The 21,630-nt window shown below is 36.0% G+C and overlaps 1 protein-coding gene across 6 annotated transcripts in view; it reads left to right on the top strand.

Annotated features, from left to right (window-relative positions):
• Positions 1-3,393: 3,393 nt before the first annotated feature.
• DGKB (diacylglycerol kinase beta) overlaps positions 3,394-21,630 on the top strand; it is a 667,308-nt gene continuing 649,071 nt past the window's right edge. For all 6 annotated transcript variants that reach the window (XM_047848700.1, XM_047848697.1, XM_047848698.1 and 3 more), the window contains exon 1: positions 3,394-3,477. In XM_047848700.1, coding sequence (XP_047704656.1) covers positions 3,408-3,477 — 70 coding nt within the window. In that variant the 5' untranslated portion in view covers positions 3,394-3,407. The remainder of the gene's footprint in view (positions 3,478-21,630) is intronic.

Here is a 21,630-nt window from a genome sequence, read left to right as displayed (position 1 = left end):
AAAAGAGCACACAGTGAGATTCTTCTATGTAGTTACTGGAGGGGCAAAATTGCCTTTGAGCCTATAGGATCTCTATTGCTTTCAGTCAGAATAATTTCCATTCCAAAGTGGCCCATTTTGGGGTGGCCTGCCCTTGACCCCTATACATACACCTGGATGAAAATCAAGGGAAAATGCAATAAGTATTTTTCCTTGTATTGTCCTTTTTGTGGAATCCTATGAGGGCTCAAAACCACTCATGTTGCCCCTAATTTGTAGCATGAGGAGCAAAGAATTACATAATATAAATAAATTAAACATTTGATAAGATATTATATTCAAAGCAAATAAAAGCATGATGGAGGGATGGTGTGTATGAAATATGCAATTTTAAGTTGAATGACCAGGTAACATTTTACTGTGAAGACGGGATTCATGTAGAGATGTGAAGGATATCAGTTATCCAGTCATTTTAAATTTGAGTTTTTTAATATGTAAATAATTGAGGAATTTTAATAAATTTCCCAGCAAGTAACAAGGTAGAAAGCTATAATTAATTAACCAATTCATTACTATTCTCATATATTAATTAACTTTTTATTGCTAATTTATCAGACAGGCCTCTGGAATCGCCTTAGTCTGTGACTGTCCATGAACTCAACAAACAGGCAACATTAAAGAAAGGTGGAGCTCAGGGGGCCAGTTAAGAAGCTATTGGAATAATACAGTGAGAGCAAGACACAAAATGAAGGCATTGGCATTTTTCTATAATGACATTTTCCCACAGGGATCAGGTTTCTCGTATTTTTGGATCTTCTACTGTTTATTACTGCCTTCAGAATAATTCCCCAAACTTTATTTAGCATTGAGATCCCTTCAAAAATTGGCCTCTTGCTGGTTCCAATAAAACTTTATTCACAAAAAATAGGGGGACGGCCAAATCTTTCTGCAGTTAGCTGTTTGGCTTCCTAGCCTATCTTATAGGATTCTACTATTCTTTGCACATGCCTTCCATTTTATCTCAGAAGTACAAAAAAAAAACAACAAAAAAACGAAAAAAAAACTGCTGGATTTGCAGCCAGTATGTTACCATTCCTGGTAGGAAGTTGGAGGAAGAGAAAAAAGGTTAAAAGGTAATTTGCCAGCTGTTTTTCCCAGTAGAACCTTTCTATACACCTTATCCAACTTTATTTACATCTCACTGGTCATTTAATTATGCAAATAACCTGAAGAATATAGTTTTTTAGATGGATATATTTTCATTCATTAAGATTAGAGTTCTGTTACCAAGGAAGCAAGGGAGAGGAGTAAATATTGTTTAAGTTTCTAGCAGTGTCTCTCATATTTAACCAGATTCTTATCATCCAGGGTCAGTTTCTTTGTTTGTTGAAGTCAGAGAACACTGGTTCCTCACAAAGTTATTTTGTGAAGACTGAATAATCTGACACACAAATACTGTGAGGAGAGTACCATGCATACTGTAAGCTCTCAGTAAAGCTGACACATTGTTGTAATTAACATTATTTTCATTTTTGGGGTGTATTTTGATCTTTGTTGCATTTCTAGTGCTTAGAATGCTTTCTGGCACACAGAGGGGGGGTAAATAAACTTTCTTTAAAATGAATAAATGATCTTCCATTATCATCAGTTAAGATTTGGGGGTTGTAGGCAATAGAAACTGATTGTGATCTACTTAATGCTTAATTGAAAGAATGTTACTTGCTTCTTGAAATGACAAGATATCTGGACAGTCTAGTTCAAGCACGGACATGCAGCCAATTATTGCTGTATCATTTAGGTACAACTATTTTCATCCTGTCCTTGAATAACTCCATTCAACATTTGAAGCCCCATGAGATGGTCTCATGTGCCAAATATGACTGAGTCATCTGTCTCCCTCTAGATAGGAAAGAATAGGACACCTTGTTTTATAGTCCCCAAACTGCACGTAACTGGGAGAAGAAAGAATTAAGATGAAATCAGTGAGAAGGATGAAATCACAAAGAAGACACAAATAAATGTCCATCACATGTTCCTGTTCTTTTAGTTTGCATTATTTCCACAAAGTCATGGTTGTGATTTAAGAGCATTCCCTGGCAGGAAAAAGAGAGCTAGCAATTTGGCCTTTGTTAACACATCAGTATCTTCATTATTGCCAGTTAAATAGCAAACCATCATCCCGTAAAACTGAGTGCAGGAACTCTGAACAGATGAGACAGACAAGAATCTTTTTTAAGGCAAAGATGAAAGGATGTGACAGTGAGGTCCTGGGGTTGATAGGGAAACAAACAAACAAACAACAAAAACAGATGCTAAGAGAGCTTACACACTAATGCCAAATATAGATACTATGGCCTGAGATAATGACATCTGTATAAATAAGCTTTCCAAGCATACAATTCCATAAACTTAAGTCATTGTTGCTAAATATTTCATTTTCTATAATGATCACAATGCCAGTCTGACTTTGAGCAATTGATTACTGTCTTTAATAAAAAGTTGAAACCAGATGGTTTGTCATTTTGTTTGCCTTATAGATAAGGCAGTGAATGTAGGACCATGACAACCTAGGGATTTTTTTTTAAGCATGATTCATAGTAGTTATTCTACTATCATTACACAAGTCTGTCAGACATTTGGAATTGTTTTAATTTGGTAACTTTTATTGGGTTTTACAAATTGTAAAATTAAAATATTCTGTTTATTTTATTGCTGGGAAAAATCTCTATATGACTCCCAAAATTGATTTGCCTGATTTCAAATATATGTGGTACAGTTGAGTGTCATTCCAAATCATTGTTAAAAATCTGTTATACTGGTAATTGTATGTGTAAGGTTTGATTAGCCTCCTTTAATGATTTGGGTCTGGATTTTTATATAATAATTGCTTAAATATTAAAGGATTGATAAGTTCATAAAAATGACACCCTTGTTTGCTCTTAAAATGTGGGATTTATAAACGTGAACAACAAAAAAATCTACTTTTATGAAACAGACCTCATAAAAGTTTCTTCATTTTATATTTTAATCATATTTATTCCTGTAATCTGGCATTAGGAAATATACATTAAAATGCAATTAAAGAATGCATAGACAATTACCAATTGAGTATTACACAAAATAGAATAACTTTGGAACACATTATTTAGAAATTAAAAATTCTTAACATTCTATAACTTGTCAATTTTTTCTTTGTGCTATAATGCTGATCTTTTTATTTTTATGTTTCTTTTTCTGCAGTGCTTTAATATATTATTGAAACTACAAACTCACATCCACATCGGTTTCATGTTGACAGATTGCATATTTTGAAAGCTTGAGATATTTTGTAATGAAACATGCCATGTGGAAACTCTGAAGTATAGAATTCTGCCAAACACCTGAATAAAGAATTCCTCACCTGGTATGTAAGAGACATCACTACCACCATGACCAACCAGGAGAAGTGGGCCCACCTCAGCCCCTCAGAATTTTCCCAACTTCAGAAATATGCTGAGTGTAAGTATTCCTGTTGGTAGTATGATTTTATTTGGAATTCGTGTTAAATCAGATACTAATTATTTAGAGGTTTACAGATCCTGGTTAACGTTGGGATAGATGTAGGTATGTCTTTTGTGTTTGCAAGTAGGTCCACTTGGGACTACCTTTGGGCATGAGAATAAGGAAAAGGTAAACTTAAATATCATTAAAAAAAAAAAAGAACTAGGATATTAGATGCAAAATGAAGCCTGGAAATATTCCAACTGTACCAGAAGTAAAGCAAAAGGTAAGAGTTTGGGTGAATGGAAACTGGTGATTTGGCAACTGAGTAGAAGAACAAACAGAAGTAAAGGGGAAAAAAGGAGGGCTTTGTTGTTGTTTCCTTGTTGCTTCTTCTGTTAGTGTAACATTAGTAAAAGGACTGGGAGCAGGGAGTCACAGATTCATTGTGGAGTTGGAATTAGAGGTTGTTAGAGAGAGGGTATCAGGACCTTTAGCCAACTTTTCAAGTGTGTGTGATTATACAAAAGATAGACCATGGCAATCCAATTTATAGTAGGTTATTTCTAAATATGAAGTTTCTTTTCACATAAACAGTAAGATTTAATTTATAAGCAGTTTTATTTTTACCACACATTTTCAGGACCATGTTTCATGAAATGAGTTTCAACTATAAATATGAATAGCAGCTGGGTCAAGGTATTGAAGAGAGAAAAGTAAGTAAGTAATAAATAAGAGGCACCGCAAGTTGGGAAGATGATGAGTAGAGAAAAAAAATAGCACATAGAGAGTGGAATAAGATTGGCAAGAATGGTGGGAATACTATGGTGATTGGAGGAAGAGAATGCAAAAAGCTTTAGAAAGAGAAAAACAATCACTAGACACAAGAATGGAAGAGGAAGCTGGGGCTGCTTATGCAGAGAGCAGATGTGGCATACAGGACATACAATAAGACTTGGGAGGAGAGGCAGGGAAAAGAATTACACACAGAAGGGGAATTTGAAATAATAAGAAGTAGATAGGATAAATGAATACTAATATATTTATGGGGTACATATAAGTCAGGAACATTAATAAACAGTGCATATTATCTGAAAAGGACAATTTTACAAGTTTTCTAGAGTCTTCCTCACTTGAGGACTGAAGTGTTCAGGGTGAGGTTGGGAGGATGTTGTTGGGTATTTTCAGTGAAGATGCAAAGCCATAAGAAAGCGTGCATTTTCTTAGTCAATAATAAAAATACAACAACTATCACTGGACGGGGGCAGAAATTTCTGACATCGAAGTGTTCCTGATATTCGAAAACTGTTTTGAGCAGCTGAAAGCACAGATCATCCTCTTATCCCATTAAGGACATAAAGTCTAGAATGACTGCGTTCTGCATGCTCTTTGCTGTTGTGTTATATCCGATAATTAAGTAAATAGTTCTGAGCACTTTCTTTTGTTAGAGTATTCTGCTTGGTACTGAAGGAAATACAGATATGAACAGATGTGGACCCTCCCTTCAAGGATGCTTAATGAAGGCTAGAAACTAATGGATAAATGACTCTGTATCTAGGCAGAATATTTTAAGTGCCACAAAGTTAGGGGTTCTGTAGGACATTAATATACATTTGGAGGTGGGAAAAGGGAAGTCTTCATGGAAGAAGTAGGATTTAAAATGAATCTTAAAAAAATAGGTTTAAGGTAAATGGAGAAGGAAATAATATAGATAAAAAGGAAAATTCAGCATATATTTGAGGCAGGAAGAGGAATCATATTTAGCCATACCACAAATTAAGACTGTAAGTGCTGTTAAAGATGTAAAAATGAGATGGAATTAAAATATATCATGCTAAACTTGAGTTAGACAGTGAGGAGTAAATGTAGGGTTTTAAGGGTAGAAAAACATGAAGAAAGAGTTTAATTTGGTAAAGATGAGGATGGTATATGGTATGGAAAGAGGCTAGAATCTTGCCAGTGGGCTGTTAGAATAAACTAAATAACATGGATGATGAAAGACAACCAGAGAAGCATAGATTCAGATATTGTAGCATTAAAACTAACAGAGAGTTTGAGAAATAATGAAGTTGAGAGAGAGAAAGAGAAATCCAGTTTAGTTCAAAAGATTTGAGTTGAGAGATAGGGGAATTTGATGACATAATCACCCAAGTGAAGGAAACATTGAGTTTGGTTTAGCTTATATTGAATTTACATGGATCAGTAAAATATTTTATGTTTATGAAAGTACTGGCATAAAATAGGCAAATTATTGCCATAATAGCTAAATTATCACATAGAATAACTTAATTCAGATATTAGAATTCCAACAGAATTTATTGTTAAAGTATTAAATATGTTATAAACTGTTACTTTCATTTTATTGACTAAGGAATATGGTGTAATAAAATGGTAATAAAAATTGTCATAAATGTAGAAGTTGTAACATATTGAGACAAAGATTAATGAGCATTCAATAAATTGGTAGTAAGAAGTGACACAGTGAGTATAAGAACACTTTAAAATTGATTTTATGGGGTCAAAAATTAACTGATTAACTGTAACAAATTGACTGATTAACTGAAAATTAAAAAAAAATAGTGCAAATTCCATGATCTACGCTCTTTTTTAAATAAGCAAGACAATATGACTTAATCATCCATGAAGTTTCCTGTGTAATTAGGAAGCAAAGAATAACATGATTAGAATGTATCCTTGTGTAATAAATTGCCATTGTTAAATATAGCTGGAAACAAACATTATTCTGAAGATTATAAAAGTAGTATATTTTCCATGCTATTCAGTACATGTGATCGGTTTGTCATCAGCATTTAAGGATCCGGTTTTTCTTTAAGAAATGTTTTTTAATGTTTGTTTATTTTTGAGAGAGAGAGAGACAGAGACCAATGGGGAGCAGGGTAGGGACAGAGAGACAGGGAGACACAAAATCTGAAGTAGGCTCTGGACACTGAGCTGTCAGCACAGAGCCCGACACAGGACTTGAACTTACGAGCCTTGAGATCATGACCTGAGCCAAAGTCAGACGCTAACCGACGGAGCCACCCAGGTGCCCCAAGGATCAGATTTTTCATGTTGCAGTGCAATGTGGACAAAGTGACATTCCTCCATAGTTGATTAGAAAATGGTATATTGGATTCACTTTCTTGACTTTGTTTTGTAGCTTTCAATAGGAAGCTGTTTATATGTATTAAATTAAAAAAAATGAGTTATTGATTTAAGTTTAAATTTGCAGCATGTTAAGATTATATGTGCTATTATATGTGCTATATGTGCTATCAAATGAATGTTTCATATGCTTTTGGGGATGGGGTGGGGCTGTAGACCTCTTGTCAAGATGAGAGAATTTGGTAAAACCAAATCACTCAATGAGAGGCCTAGATAGCACCATAAAGATCATTTCCTCAATTGATCTGATTTTGGGTTCCCTCCACAACTGCCACAATACACCCCATATCTTGTTCTGTTTGGGCTGCTATAGCCAAGTATCACAGAGTGGGTGACTTATAAATACTGGAAACTTAACTTCTCACAGTTCTGTATGTTGGAAGTCTAAAACCAGGGCTCCAGCATGGTCAGGTTCTGTAAGGGCTCCCTCCTGGGGTACAAACTACTACTTGTACCCTCACAGGTTGGGAAGAGTAAGGGAGGAGCAGTAAGCTTCCCAGGGACTCTTAATAAGGGCACTAATCCAACTGGGGCCACACTCTGATGACTTCAGCTAGTTCTCATTACCTACCAAAGACCTTTCCTATTGGAGAGTAGTATAGCAACCTGTGCATTTGGTGGGGACACATTTAGTCCATTACACCCGGTAACAAGAAATCTTCTCTCAACTTCAAGGTTTCTCTTGTAATTAATCGGGGACAATACAGTGATAGTGGCGCAACATTCCTAGTTAGGCTGCTAGCACACTAGACAGCTTGTATTCAAATCCTGATCCTCCATGTTTTAGATTTCCCATTTTGGGAAAATTACTCAACGTCACTGTGTCCCATTCTTTGCACCTATAAAATGCAGAAAACAATAAATATGTCAAGGGTTGTAAGGATTAAATTGAATGAATTAATAATATACATCAAATAATGATAGCAGTGCCTGGCAGGTTGTAAGTGATGTAATTTTACAATTATTATTTTAATAGGAAGGGAGTAGTGTGTTATGTTGGCTGTTTTGAATATAGATGATCAGTAGAAAAGTGCCATATTTTAGAACACAGTCAGTGTCTTTTTTTTTCCTGCTGTAAGACTAGATTCTTCCCACAAGGTGGAAACTTCTGGTGTTATTGGCAGCCTCATTTCTGTGTTGTCCCCACAAATGCTGAAGGCAGCTAACGTGAAGCCTGCTGTGGCTGCCTACAGCCTGCTGAGACCATGCTCCTGTTTAGGGTTTCAGGCTGAGTCACTCCATGGGAAACATTTCCATTGATATGTGGGAGAGGAGTATAATTTTCTTTCCCACTCTTTATATAAAGTCATCCAAACAGTTGTTACAAGACAGAGAGCTCTCACTCCTGCCGTGTAGAGAATTGAGCTTATCACATTATTAGTTTGCCAGAGCTTCCTGCTGTGGTTTCATGGCAGAGCAAAGGGTTAAGATACTCCAGATCTTTTTATGGAGGACAATATTTTCTATGTAAAAGCTACACGATATTTCCAAGTGATTCATTATCTGCCCACATATTGTCACTTAGGATTAGCTTTTTATTTGCTATATATAAAGCGTGTTATATAGCATGCAAATTATTTTTGAAAAATACTGTGTTATTATGGTGGGAACACTTCCAGATTTTCATAAATTTTATACTGTTTATAGCAGCTGGCATTGTTGAGAGTTACAAAATTATGATGAACTTGTTCTTTTCAACAAGGACCAATATGCCTAATGTTTAGACCTAATGTACAATTTCTTCCATGGAGAGAGGCAGGTGGCATGGCTTAGAGGAAGGAGCAAAGGATTTGCAGGTAGACTAATACTTGACAGTGTTGAGCCCCAGCCCCATTTTGTAGTTATTAGTGGTATGACCTTTAGAATATTACATAGACTATTTGTGCCTCAGCTTTTTCACCTGGGAGAGTAGAGTCCACCTCAAAGCATTGTTGTAGGATTTATTGAGACAGTAAGCATTATCAGAATAAATAATACATTTTGTTGTCTTATTCTACACAATGTGCAAGTGTAGAACACTTATTGTCTTATTCTACACAATGTGCAAGTGTGTTAACTCATTTAATACAATACACCTTAGAGGGAAGCAGATGATCTCTTTGAGGCAGATTACCTAGCACACAGCCATGGCATAGTAAGTGATGAAGATCAAAACAATAATAATTTATGTATATTTCTTATGAAGATCAATATGTTAATAAATGGGTTGTTAATCATGTTTCCAAAATAGGGAAAGCTGGAATCTGGGATTCAGGTCCTCATATTTCCATCAGCCACAGCCATCTCTCAAAGGTTTTCGCATACAGGACAAAACAAAGAGGCAAAGCTGCTCACTAAGGCTTTGGCCTCAATATGTCTTCCTGGTCTCTTATCATAGTCAATTGGATTGGATCATGTGTGAACCTCAGTGGAGCTCTACCTAAAGAGAGACAGATTTCAATATTCCTCCTACACTCCCTCCTCCTGTCCCTGGAACCTCCCTCACGCTTTCTTTATTAAAAAAATGGGGAGAGAAAGACAGATAAGAAGAAAATCAAGAAGCAACTGTAATAAAAATATGGCAAAGTTCTTTTCCATTTTAAGTAGCCTTACCCTCCTGAGAAACTGCACCCACTAGCATGATGATCTAATGTGTCTTTGAAATATGTTTTGTGTTTGATCCATACAAGATGGGACAAAGATAATGGAGGGAAGCTGACCTGACCTCTTCCCCTGTGGGTATTTAATTTATTGTTAAGCAAATTTAGATCACATATTAGCCCTCTTTCTAATTTGTTATGATGCATTTAGCTTTTGCTTTTGGCCTATGCCATGTGTTAGACTGGCTCTGTGTTGGGAGGCCAAACCACTTACTGATGATTACTCTTGGTAAAATACAAAAGAATGAAGGGCAAAGGGTCATTTAGCACAGTGACTGAGAGAATGCAATTTTATGTTGCCTAAAATGAGGTAGGTTCTAGTGCTGTCACAGACCCCTCTGTTTTCTCACCCATGTCCTAGGATTGCAATGATGATTCAATGTGAAAATGCACGTTAAATACACAGGACTCAATCTGTTATTGTTATGATGAGGATTATGATGGTGACGCCTGAGGTAGTTTAATACCAAAAGAGAACTTTTTTAAGTAATTTTTTTAGGCCTATTCACCTATACTACTTAAGTGAAATGTCTTGACTTTGCCCTGATACTTGATCTGAAATTGGATTCTGCAACTCTATTTTGGATAATACATGTCTCTCATTTCCGACCCTGTTTCTTCTGATTCACATTGATTAACTCAGCAGTTCCTGGCTCTGACCCAGATTTTATTTCTGGAATGTATGTTGGCTGCATAATCTCTTTTGCCTCATTTCTGTCTCTGTTTTCTATTTGTTGTACTGTTTCAGACTGAATTTCTCCTTGGGAGCTTCTCTTGGTCCATATATGTCTTTAATGTTTTGATACATGAAGCTTGCAATGATAAAAGAAAGTAATAACTATGAGTGTCTAAATTTCTATTATTTTAGTGTTGTAATGGCACATAATTTTCAGTGATTTTTTTTAGATATCTATTTTTTTCAAACTTTTCAAACTTGACAAAAAAAAACAGTTTTATTAAGACTCACAGTCAAACAACCTTTAATATTGAAGTTAGGACTTTGAAGTATTGGCCATGGTGGGCCAAATTATGTCATAAAATCTTAGTGGCTTAAAGAAATAGGCACTGGTTTCTTGCTCATATTTTATTTCCAAATCTGAGTCAGCAAATGGTTAATTTCACTTTGTCCCCAGTCAAGTCCCAGTGACTTGGAATAGTCGTCAGCTTCAGAATTTGGCAGGTGCTGTGGTAGAGACAGAGAGCTTGAGAATTGGGTGCTGGCTCTTAGAGCTTCTCCCTGGCAATGATATTCTTAGATTTGTTTTGCCTAAGCAATCCGCATGACTACATCTAATTCTAAGTGAGTAGAGAAATGCATTATTTCTGTCTGCCCAGTGTCAGGGGAGCACCAAAATATTTGGTGAAAACTACTAACTGGCTAGTACACACAAGTAAAATATAATCAACCGTTTACTTTGGAAACTTAGGCTTTATGCTTCTGTTTCTTAATGCTTTCCGCTCTCATTTCTTTGCCTATAAAATGAGGATGATTCCCCCTATCAAAAAATAACAACTGTTATTTTATCACTAATATTAATATGATAAATTTATAACAAAAGTTATCACTAAGAATCATACATATTGAATACATACTTCATCTTTAACTCTGTTATAGATTAAAAGTTGTCACTTGACAAAAGTTTCCTTTGTCGTCACCATCCCCATTATAGCAAAAGTGCTATACACACACAAAAATGTGAGTACAGACTAGAGGAACTTACTTTTGCTCAATGATCATTATTCACACAACAGTGCTTAGTACCTTTTATTCTTAGGCATTATGTTTGGCTTTGGGTAATACAGAAGTGAATATTGTGGTGCTTTCAGTCAAAGGGTTTAATCTATTCAGAGACTAATAATAAGGCAGATGATGATAAAGCAATGAAACACATTCTCTGAATGTTACATATATAAGAATTTTTTTATTGAGATATAGCTACTTATAAGATTGTGTTTTTTTTTTAATTTTTTTTTTCAACGTTTATTTATTTTTGGGACAGAGAGAGACACAGCATGAATGGGGGAGGGGCAGAGAGAGAGGGAGACACAGAATCGGAAACAGGCTCCAGGCTCCAGGCTCTGAGCCATCAGCCCAGAGCCTGACGTGGGGCTCAAACTCACGGACCGTGAGATCGTGACCTGGCTGAAGTCGGACGCTCAACCGACTGCGCCACCCAGGCGCCCCAAGATTGTGTTTTTTTAATGTATGTTTATTTTTGAAAGAGAAAGAACAGGGGAGGGGCGGAGAGAGAGGGAGACAGTGCAGGGCTTGAACTCACGAACTGTGAGATCACGACCTGAGCCAAAATCAAGAGTCTGATGCTTAACTGACTGAGACACCTGGGTGCTCCTAAGATTATTTTAATTTTAGGTGTACAGCATAAGGATTTAATATGTATTGTAAAATGATCACGATGATGAGTTTAATTAGCATCTATCACCACACACAGTTACATTTTTTTTCTTATGGTGAGAACCTTTAAGATCTAGTCTCTTGGCAACTTTCAAATACACAATACAGTTTTATTAACTATAGTCACCATCTTGCACATTATATTCCCAGGACTTATTTATCTTATAATTGGAAGTTTGTACCTTTTGACCTCCTTCAGTTATTTCACCAAACTCACATAATCACCCTCCATCTTGGGCAACCATGATTCTATTTTCATATGTTGGTAAGTTTATAGAGTTTTTTAGATTCCACATATAAGTGAAATCATACTGCATTTGTCTTCTGTGTCTGACATATTTCACTTAGCATAATACCTCCGAGTCCATGAATGTTGTCACAAATGACAGGATATCCTTTTTCATGGCTGAATACTATTCCATTATATACTTTTGGCACATTTTCTTTATCCATTAATATGTCTATGGATACTTAGGTTGTTTCCATGGCTTGACTATTATAAATAATGCTGCAACAAACATGGGGTGCAGATATCTATTTGAGTTAGGGTTTTCTTTTCCTTTGGATATATTCTCAGAAGTGGGATTGCTAGATCATATGGTAGTTCTATGTTTAATTTTTTGAGAAACTCCATGCTCTTTTTCATAGTAGTTGTACCAGTTTACATTTCCACCAACAGTGTACAAAGTTTCCATTTTTTCACATCTTTTCCAACACTTAAGTTTTGTCATTTTGATAATAGCCATTTTCATAGGTGTGAGGTAATATCTCATTCCAGTTTTGATTTGCATTTCTCTGATGATTAGTGATGTTGAACACCTTTTTATGTATGTGTTGGTACATGATCTGCAAATATGCCTCTTTCTCACATACACTGGGAATTTTAGTCTGATACCTCTCCTTTGTACTCTGGGGTTAAGTCATTAAGAATGAATTCAATTTGCTATGGACCTGTGGAACCTGCAGACATAAGTCCTACTGGCCCCCAGAGCCAGACAGTCAAGGGATGCATCCTCTAGGCAGCAGCTACAGAAGCCTGGTACCAGTTGTGTGTACAAGTTCCTTTCTAATAGATACAAACAACTTGGAGTGAGGCAGAGGGAGAGTGCTAGCTTCCCTACCTCTGGGGAGTATTGCATTTGGCCCCTTAAATGTGTGTTAAGTTAGAAGGTTGTCTCTTGGGCCACAGCTTTTCCTTTTCTTCCAGTTTTATTGAGAAATAATTGATATACATCACTGTATCAGTTAAAAGCATACAGCGTGATGGTTTGATTTACATATATTGTGAAATGATTACCATAATAGGTTTAGCTAGCATCCATCTTCTCCTACAGATAAAATGAAACAAAAGAAAGGAAAAAAGAGAAAAAATGTGCTTTTTGTGATGACAACTTTTAGGACTAACTCTTTTAACAGCATTCTTATGTATCATATAGCAGTCATCATGTTATACATTATATCCCTAGTATTTATGTATCATAAAAGGGGAAAATTGTATCTTTTGGTCACTTTTTTCCAGCTCCCCCTCCCATGATCCTTCACCTTTGCTAACTAGAAGTCTTATCTCTTTTTCTATGGTTTTTGCTTTTGTTTGTTTGTTTTAGATGCCACGTATAAATGGGATCATATGGTATTTGTCTTTATTTATTTCACTTAGCATAATGCCTTCATATTCCATCCATATTGTCCCAAATGGATTTACTCATTTTCGGTGGTCGAATAACATCACCACACACACACACACACACACACACACACAACTTATTTATCCAGTCATCCATCAGTGGACACTTAGGTTGTTTCCATGTCTTGGCTATTGTAAATAATGCTGCTGTAAACATGGGGGTGCAGATATCTTTTTGAGTTAGGGTTTTCATTTCCTTTGGTTATATTCCCAGAGGTAGAATTGCTGGATTATATGGTAGTTCTGTTTTCCATTTTATGAGGATCCTCCATATTGTTTTCCATAGTGGTGTCACCATTTTATAAACCCACCAACAGTATACAAGGTTTCCTTTTTCTTCACATCCACACCAACACTTGTTAATCCTTGCCTTTTTGATGGTGGCTGTTCTAACAGGGATGAGATGATATTTCATTGTGATTTTAATTTCCATTTTCTTAATGACTAGTGATGGTTAGCATTTTCTCATGTACTTATTGTAATTGATTTTTTTTGGAGAAATGCCAATTCATGTCCTTTACCCACTTTTAAATTGGGTTATTTGTGTTTTGGTATTGAGTTGTTCTGAGTTCCTTACATATTTTGGATATTAACACCTTCTCAGATATGTGGTTTGAAAATATTTTTCCTCATCCCATTAGTTGTTTGGTTTTTTTTTTTTCACTTTGTTGATGGTTTATTTTTCTATGCAGAGCTTGATTAGTTTGATGTAGTCCCACTTGTTTATTTTTTATTTTGTTGCTTGTGCTTTAGGACTCATATCTAAAAAATCTTGACAAGACCCATGTCAGGTAGCTTTATTTTCCTATGTTTTCTTCTAGAAGTTGCATGCCTTCAGTTCTTACATGTAAGTCCTTTTGTATTAATTTTTGTGAGTGCTGTTGATATGGGCCCAGTTTCATTTTTTTTACATGTGAATATCCAATTATCCCAGCATTATTTATTGAAAATACTGTCTTTTCTACATTGAGTGGCCTTGGCTTCTTTGTCAAATATATTAGTTAACTATATACATATATATTGGGTTTACATTTGGACTCTTGATACTGTTCCATTGGTCTGTCTGCTTTTACATCATTACCATGTTTTTTTGATAGTATAACCTGATACTATAGCTCAAAATCAGGAATTCTGATACCTCCTCTTTTGTCTCAGGTTTCTTTGGCTATTCAGAGTCTTTATGGTTCCTAATAAATTTTGGGAGTGTTTACTACTTCTATAAGAAATGTCATTGGCGTTGCATTGAATCTAATATTGCTTTTGGTATTGTTGACAGTTTAACAATAATCTTCCAATCTATAAACACCAGATACATTTATACTTATGTGTGTCTCCTTTGATCTATTTTATCAATATCTTTTAGTTTTCAAAGTAGGGATTGTTTATCTCTTTAGTTAAATTCAATCTTAAGTATTCTGTTGTTTCAATGCTATTGTAAATGGTATCAATTTCCTTATTCTTTTTTTTGAAAATTGTTTTAATGTTTATTCATTTTTGAGAGAAAGAGAGAGAGTGAACAGGGGAGGAGCAGAGAGAGAGACACACACAGAATCTGAAGCAGGCTCCAGGCTCTGAGCTGTCAGTGTGGAGCCCCACACGGAGGCTTGAACTCACAAGCCGGGAGATCATGACCTGTGCTGAAGTCAGATGCTTAACCGACTGAGCCACCCAGGGGCCCCATCAGTTTCCTTATTCTTTTTCAGAAAATTTATTGTTATTAAGCCATAGCTTTTTAGATAAGCACATCGGCTTTTCTCATGGAAAGACTGAATGCTTTAGTCTGTTGCCTCTGTGCTATACCTGGGGCTTAGCCTCAGTGAGTCCAGGTGAGTACGTTAAGAACTGTTTCTCAGTTCACTATAGCCTGTCTCCTGGACATAAGCCCTGTTGGTTTTCAAAGCTCAATGTTTTGGGATCCATTTCTCAGGTGGAGGTAGTTAGAGTTGGGGAACTAGATGTGGGATTCAACCCCTTTGCTTCTCAGGATGAAGCTAACAGTAATAAGTTTCCTTCTGATTCTGTGGCACTCTGGTGGGGGTGGAGTTTATGGTGATAGTGTGTGTCAGTTCCTTCTACCTGTTTCAATGTGGGTTTTCTCATTTGCCTGATGTGTAGAAGTCATTGAAGTTTATGGACTTCTTTCATATGGAATTGTTCTATATGTAACTGTACATTTCTTGTGTCCATGGGTGGAGGTGAAATCAGGAGCTTCTTGGCATTGCCATCTTGAATCAAAATCTATGCAAGACATTTGGAGAGCTTTTAATTCTTCACGTAGATAGGAGTTGAGGGGGGAATGGGATTTTAATTTTAATTGAAATTATTGGATAGGAATAAGAGAAGTAGGGAAACTCTAAGCAGTTATCAAAGCATGTGCTGACGCATAATATACTGTGACAAATTAGGGACAGTTGGAAGTGTGTGTCGATGTATGTACACATTTGTGTAGGAGTATGTATGATGTGTGCACATCTGCATGCATATAAGCACTGAAGATAGGCTGATCAGCAATAGCAATAAAATATGGGTACATGAATGCTATTAATAAAAGATTGTCTATCAACATATACTCATCGGGAGACATGGAAGATACTAGTAGGAGGGATATGAAATGAAAAGATCATAATTTCTGAAAGAAGTATGTGTAGAATCACTTTGATTAAGGGAGACTACAAAAAATATTTTTCTAGTTCAAGTTGTTGAATACTCAGGGTTAAATGAAGTTAAAGGTATTGTTAACAGAGAGGTAATTATTTATTAGAGAGTATCTAGAGGTAAAATAAACCAGATGTAATCACCATTAGGATATGAGGTCTAAGGAAGGAGGATGGTATACTCCAGCTTGAGTCAATGTGCTTTACTTAATCCAGGAAAGGAATACAAACAAACAAATTAATGCATTAATGACAGGTATAGAGAGAACTGATTTGATTTTGGACATAGTGAACCATAGTTTTGTATCCATGTTGTGATTGAAAATATGAAGTAGATTCTTGGGCATACAGATCTGGAGCTCCCAAGAAATAAATCAGAACTGGATTTATATATAGAATCGGTGTGCTTTTGCATTGTGGGTGGTAATCAAATCATGAGAATAGATTAGATGACCCAATGGGAGAAAATTGGACAAGAAGATGGAGATGGAATGCTAGAGATCATTGTGTTTATAAGGCATTTAAGATAAGATATCCATGAAAGCAATTGGAAAATAGTACCTAGAAATGAAGGAGGAAATAAGTGAAAGACTTATTCTACAATCTAAAGAAAAGTGTTTTTAGAAGGTGAGATGTAACTTAATAACCAAAATGTACCCAGAGTTTTCATCATTTAGTGTTGCTTGTGATTTTAATGAAAATTCTTTTTTTCTTAGAATAGTAGATGCAGTGAGATGAGTGGAAAAGAAAGGCAGAGAGAATACATACACACTACTTTTTTTTATAGTATCTTAGCCATGAAAAGAAAGAAAAATAATTATAGCTGAAATGAATACAGTAAAAAGAAGAAATTTGTTTTACATAGGAGAAAAGACAAGTTGATAGGTGCACAAAGGGCATCATATAAAAAGAATAACTTGTGGTGGAAGCTTCTTAGCCTATGGCCAAATCTTAATTTTTGTTTTGGTTTTATTCAATTTTCTCAAGTTCATTTCTGTTTATTTTTTTAACATATTAGTTTTAGCCTTTAGCAAGTTACATAATCTTTCTAAACTTTAATTTTCTCAACTGTGTAATTAAGAAAATACTAAAGCCTATCTCACAAGATCGCTGTAAGACTCAAATAAAATAATGTGTGGAAATGCTTTGTAAACTGCAAACCACCATATGTAAGTTAATTACCACTTTCATTGTAGTTACCATTGGAATGTTCTGAGTTATCTTTATACTATTTCTTTTCTTTTTATGCAAGACAGTCTCTGCTTCTCCCAAATACACATTTATAATTTCATTATTTATTGAATTTTATCAGTTGACTCTATGGGATTATGTGAAAAATACCCACCTGCTCATTGTGACTTAATTTTTCATTTTAGCCTCTTAGATCACAGTTTGTCTTCAAATCCTTCAGTCTCTTGCAAAGACTTTCCCAGGCATCTTCAGGAGCGAGGAATATTTTCTCATACCAAAAACTGTATTTTGTGGGGAGGAAAATTGCCAATATTGTGGTAGGTCTGAGAATTTACCCCACTCACAATTTAACAATTTAGCTTGCCACAGATTTATGATGCTGGAAGACACAATACTCCTGGATCATAGGAAAAGGGCATTACTAACCATGTCACAGCAAACAGCATGCACTTCCTGTTCTATGTCCACCAAGGGTTTTCACTATAAAATATCTGTGAAGTGATGGTCTGGAATCAAAGTAGTGTGTACCTCTGTTTCTAAGACCTACAGAAAACTGAAAGAAACTTTGCAAATTATCCCCCAGTAAACATAAGCTTATAATAGTCATTACCACCATAGTCTGTATTCCAGAGGTTGATAAAAACACATGTTTCCTATCAGGTTGCCTTTCAGTCCCTATGAGTCTCTTTGTCTTGGTTTCCGACTCTCTTTCTTTCCCTTCACTCTGCTTCTGGGTTTTCAGATTCATCCTATCAGAGCCCTACATTTTATTTATTTATTTATCTATTTATTTAATTAATTTTTTAATGTTTATTTATTTTTGGGAGCGGGGTGGGGGGCAGGAAGAGCGGTGACCCAGAATCTGAAGCAGGCTCCAGGCTCTGAGCTGTCAGCACAGAGACTGACATGGGGCTTGAACTCACGAAGCATGAGACCATGAGCTGAGGTGAAGTCAGATGCTTAACCATCTGAGCCACCCAGATGTCCCTAGTGCCCTAAATTTTAAAGGTCTCTCTCTCTCTCAAAAATAAATAAACATTTTAAAAACTTAAAACAAATAAATAAATAAATAAATAAATAAATAAATAAATAAATAAATAAAATGTAGGACACTGATAGGATGAATCTGAAAAATCTGAAAACCTAGAAGCAGAGTGAAGGCAAAGAAGGAAGGTTGAGAGAAATCAGAGGTTATGAAGATCCAGGAAAAAACATAGAAATAGTTAAGATGTTGGTGGACATTTTGGATGGTTTGAATGGGAACTTCCAATCTTTCACTTTTATGAGTACTCTTTTCCCCATGGTCTGAATGTAGAAAGTGACCCCGGGCTGGCTACTGTGTGGAGCCCTTGAAGTTGCCAGAAGAGAATGAGGAGGTCAGAAAAATGGTGCATATGGACCCAGCACTTGTAACCAGACTAATGTTGCAATTCCATCTCTTTTAAATATTGACCTGTTTTTTTTATCTGATACAGGATTGACGAATCGGCATCTTATTCTTTCCTTTCTAGGAAATTGTGGACAGTAATGTCCAGAGATTGACTAAATAATAATAGTGCTGCACATTCCCCCAGACTGCACTAGTAGCAATAGGTAGGGTGTCTTTTTGAGGAAAATCCCATAGCTCCCACTACTCATAAAAGTGAGGATAGGAAGTTCCTTCCAAAATGTCCACCAACATCTTAACTTTCAGTCAGATATATTTCCTTGAGTTGGTAGAGGACCCTTGTATCTTCAGGTATTTCTGATTTTTTTCCTTGTTCTCCATAACCTCTGATTTCTCTTGACCCTCCTTGATTGAGTTCATCGAAACCATAGGGATTTTTCAGACATTTTAGGAAGATTGATGGCTGGCAGAACTTGGTTACATATTTGGGCCACATATTTCTCCTATCACGTCTTTGACTGTGTACTGACCATCTTTTCCTAAGACCTCCTCTCTAGCATCTTTTGTAAAAACTTTCTAGTGCATCACAAAATTACCTATATTTTATCTTCTTTTCTCTAAGTGCTGAAGAAATTAGCATATATATCTTGATATTTCCAAACCTAATGCAGATTTACTTTCTAAACTAATAACACAGAGCTCAACAGAGGAACTGCAACTTTATCTACATTTATTCAGATTTTCCTCCATAAGCCACCTCAAAGATGACATTCTAACCTCCTTATGTTTTGCTTATATTTCAGTTTATTTTTCTGTTGTATAACTATGACTTCTTTTTTTAAAAAAAATCAATGTTTATTTATTTTTGAAATAGAGAGACAGAGCAAGAACAGGGGAGTGGGCAGAGAGAGACGGAGACACAGAATCTAAAGCAGGCTCCAGGTTCTGAACTGTCACCATAGAGCCTGACACGGGGCTCAAACTCACAAGCTGTGAGATCATGACCTGAGCTGAAGTCGTATGCCCAACTGACTGAGCCACCCAGGTGCCCCAACTATGACTTCTTCAGTGGACAGTTCAAAGTTTCTTTCTCTGGAAATCTCCTAAGTATTTTGAGATTTATTGTCTAGAGATATCTTGTGGAAGCTGTGTAACTTATCTGTTATTGTCCATACAGGGTCTCTGTGTGAATGGTTGAGATGTGAAGTAGATGTCCTTAGCTATACCGTATTCCTCATGGGTCTTTATTCTCCATAAGGATCCTAATTTTCTTTCTAAATATTGTATAATAAATAGGGAATAAGTCATTCTATCGCAGGCTCTTTTACCCAGGATTTCCTTCAGGAAATTTCTTTGAGAGATCATCTTGATAAAGATACATAATATAGCTTGGTCCTGCCTTTGGAGTAGAAACAATTTTCTCAAAACTTGTCTTTCTTCAGCATGTTTACTACAGAGTCCATGTGTCTATTGTGTCAGTGTCTCTCTTTCAAAATGATCTGTCCCTCTCTACTATCAGTTTAAAAGCTATAGTAGAAGATTCTGGAATTTGCTATGATACGCTTGTATTTAGATGTGGCCATTCCACGAGTCAAAAATCCTAGGCAGCACCTTCTCTGACTGTTCCCATGCTAATAATACTCCATAGTGTTTTAAAGGGTGTTCAAATGCAGTCTGTCTTTCACACCAGATGCAATACTATGAGTTGCTGATAAAAAACATACATAGAGTTTAAAGCAAAACATTTGTTCATTTGTTCTATGCCTTTATTTTCCTCCTGTTTCCCTTTATCTTTCTTTTTGTAGCCCTTTGTAGTGTCCTGGCCCCATCCTGCCTGAGTTCTACAAGGTCAGAGCTCATAAGACCATTATTTTGGTATCCTGTGTAGTCTAGGTCACCTGTTATTCATGGCTTCATCCCATGAGGGCAAAAGATATCTCATTGAAGAATTTGGGTCCCTTTTAGAGTGTTCAGAGTGGTGTACTTTAAGGCAAGCTAAATGTTTGCATGTTGGTATTTATTATCTCTCAGAACATATCTTGAATGGCAAATATAGTATAATATCTAACACATAAGGATCTTGTCATGAATTTATTACAGCTCACGTTTTCTAAGTATCTGTGCCTTAACTATATTGATATATTTAATAATAGCAACCCTATAATGCCAGCAATTATTATTATTGTTATTTTACAGATGAGGAAACTGAAGCCCAGACAATTTAAATTAACTTACATAAGATTATAGGGATATTAAATTATAGAGCCATAGTTCAAATCAGGTGCACTGTGTCTATAGTCTATGCATTTAATTACTGCTTTACTGACTTTTTGTTATCCCTTGGGTGATCATTAGCTTAAAAACAAAGCATAAGCCAGCAGAATTGTTTCCCAACAGTAATGAGAATAGTAAGGAGAAAATGAATAAAGGGACCAGGAAACTCCATTTTGCTACAAGTTCAAATTATTCATAAAGGATATAAATGTTTGCTATGACTCAGACAAACTATAAAGCATGATATTTCTTGGAAGCTGCTGGGCTGAAAAATTGATGATTTCTAGTATATCCTTTAAGATAGTTTTGAGATAGTTCTGATGGGCAGGCAGTTGAGAGTCACTTTGAGAGAGCAGTGAGAGACTCATGAGAAAATCACAGATTAAACGGGCAGAAGCTTTGATGAAGAGATACATTTCTTCCAGCCAGAATCCATTTCCAGGCTTTAGTAGGAAGAAGCATGATGAGGTCAGCCAAGTTGTTGGAGTAAGCATTTAAGGCTTGTCTCATTTTTACTGCAAGTTTAACACTGCTGCTCTGGGTAGGCCCTGAGCAGCGTAGGCAAAATCAAATAGGCTGCCTCAGGGCAGGCAGCAGCAGTAACAAGAAATGTTGAAGGTATGATGCAATAAGTGGGCAAAAGGAAGTGTGCACTTGGAGACTTAATGCAACTGTTAAAACTGAAATGAATTACTCAGAAAGCCCAAGATGCCTCTGATTTTATGTTTCATTTAGTTCTCTACCTCACACTATGTCCTTTGTTG

This window comes from Prionailurus viverrinus, chromosome A2, assembly GCF_022837055.1.
Source record: "Prionailurus viverrinus isolate Anna chromosome A2, UM_Priviv_1.0, whole genome shotgun sequence".
NCBI lineage: Eukaryota > Metazoa > Chordata > Mammalia > Carnivora > Felidae > Prionailurus > Prionailurus viverrinus.
Note: the sequence above shows the minus strand (reverse complement) of the source record. Positions and strands in the feature narration are given on the sequence as shown.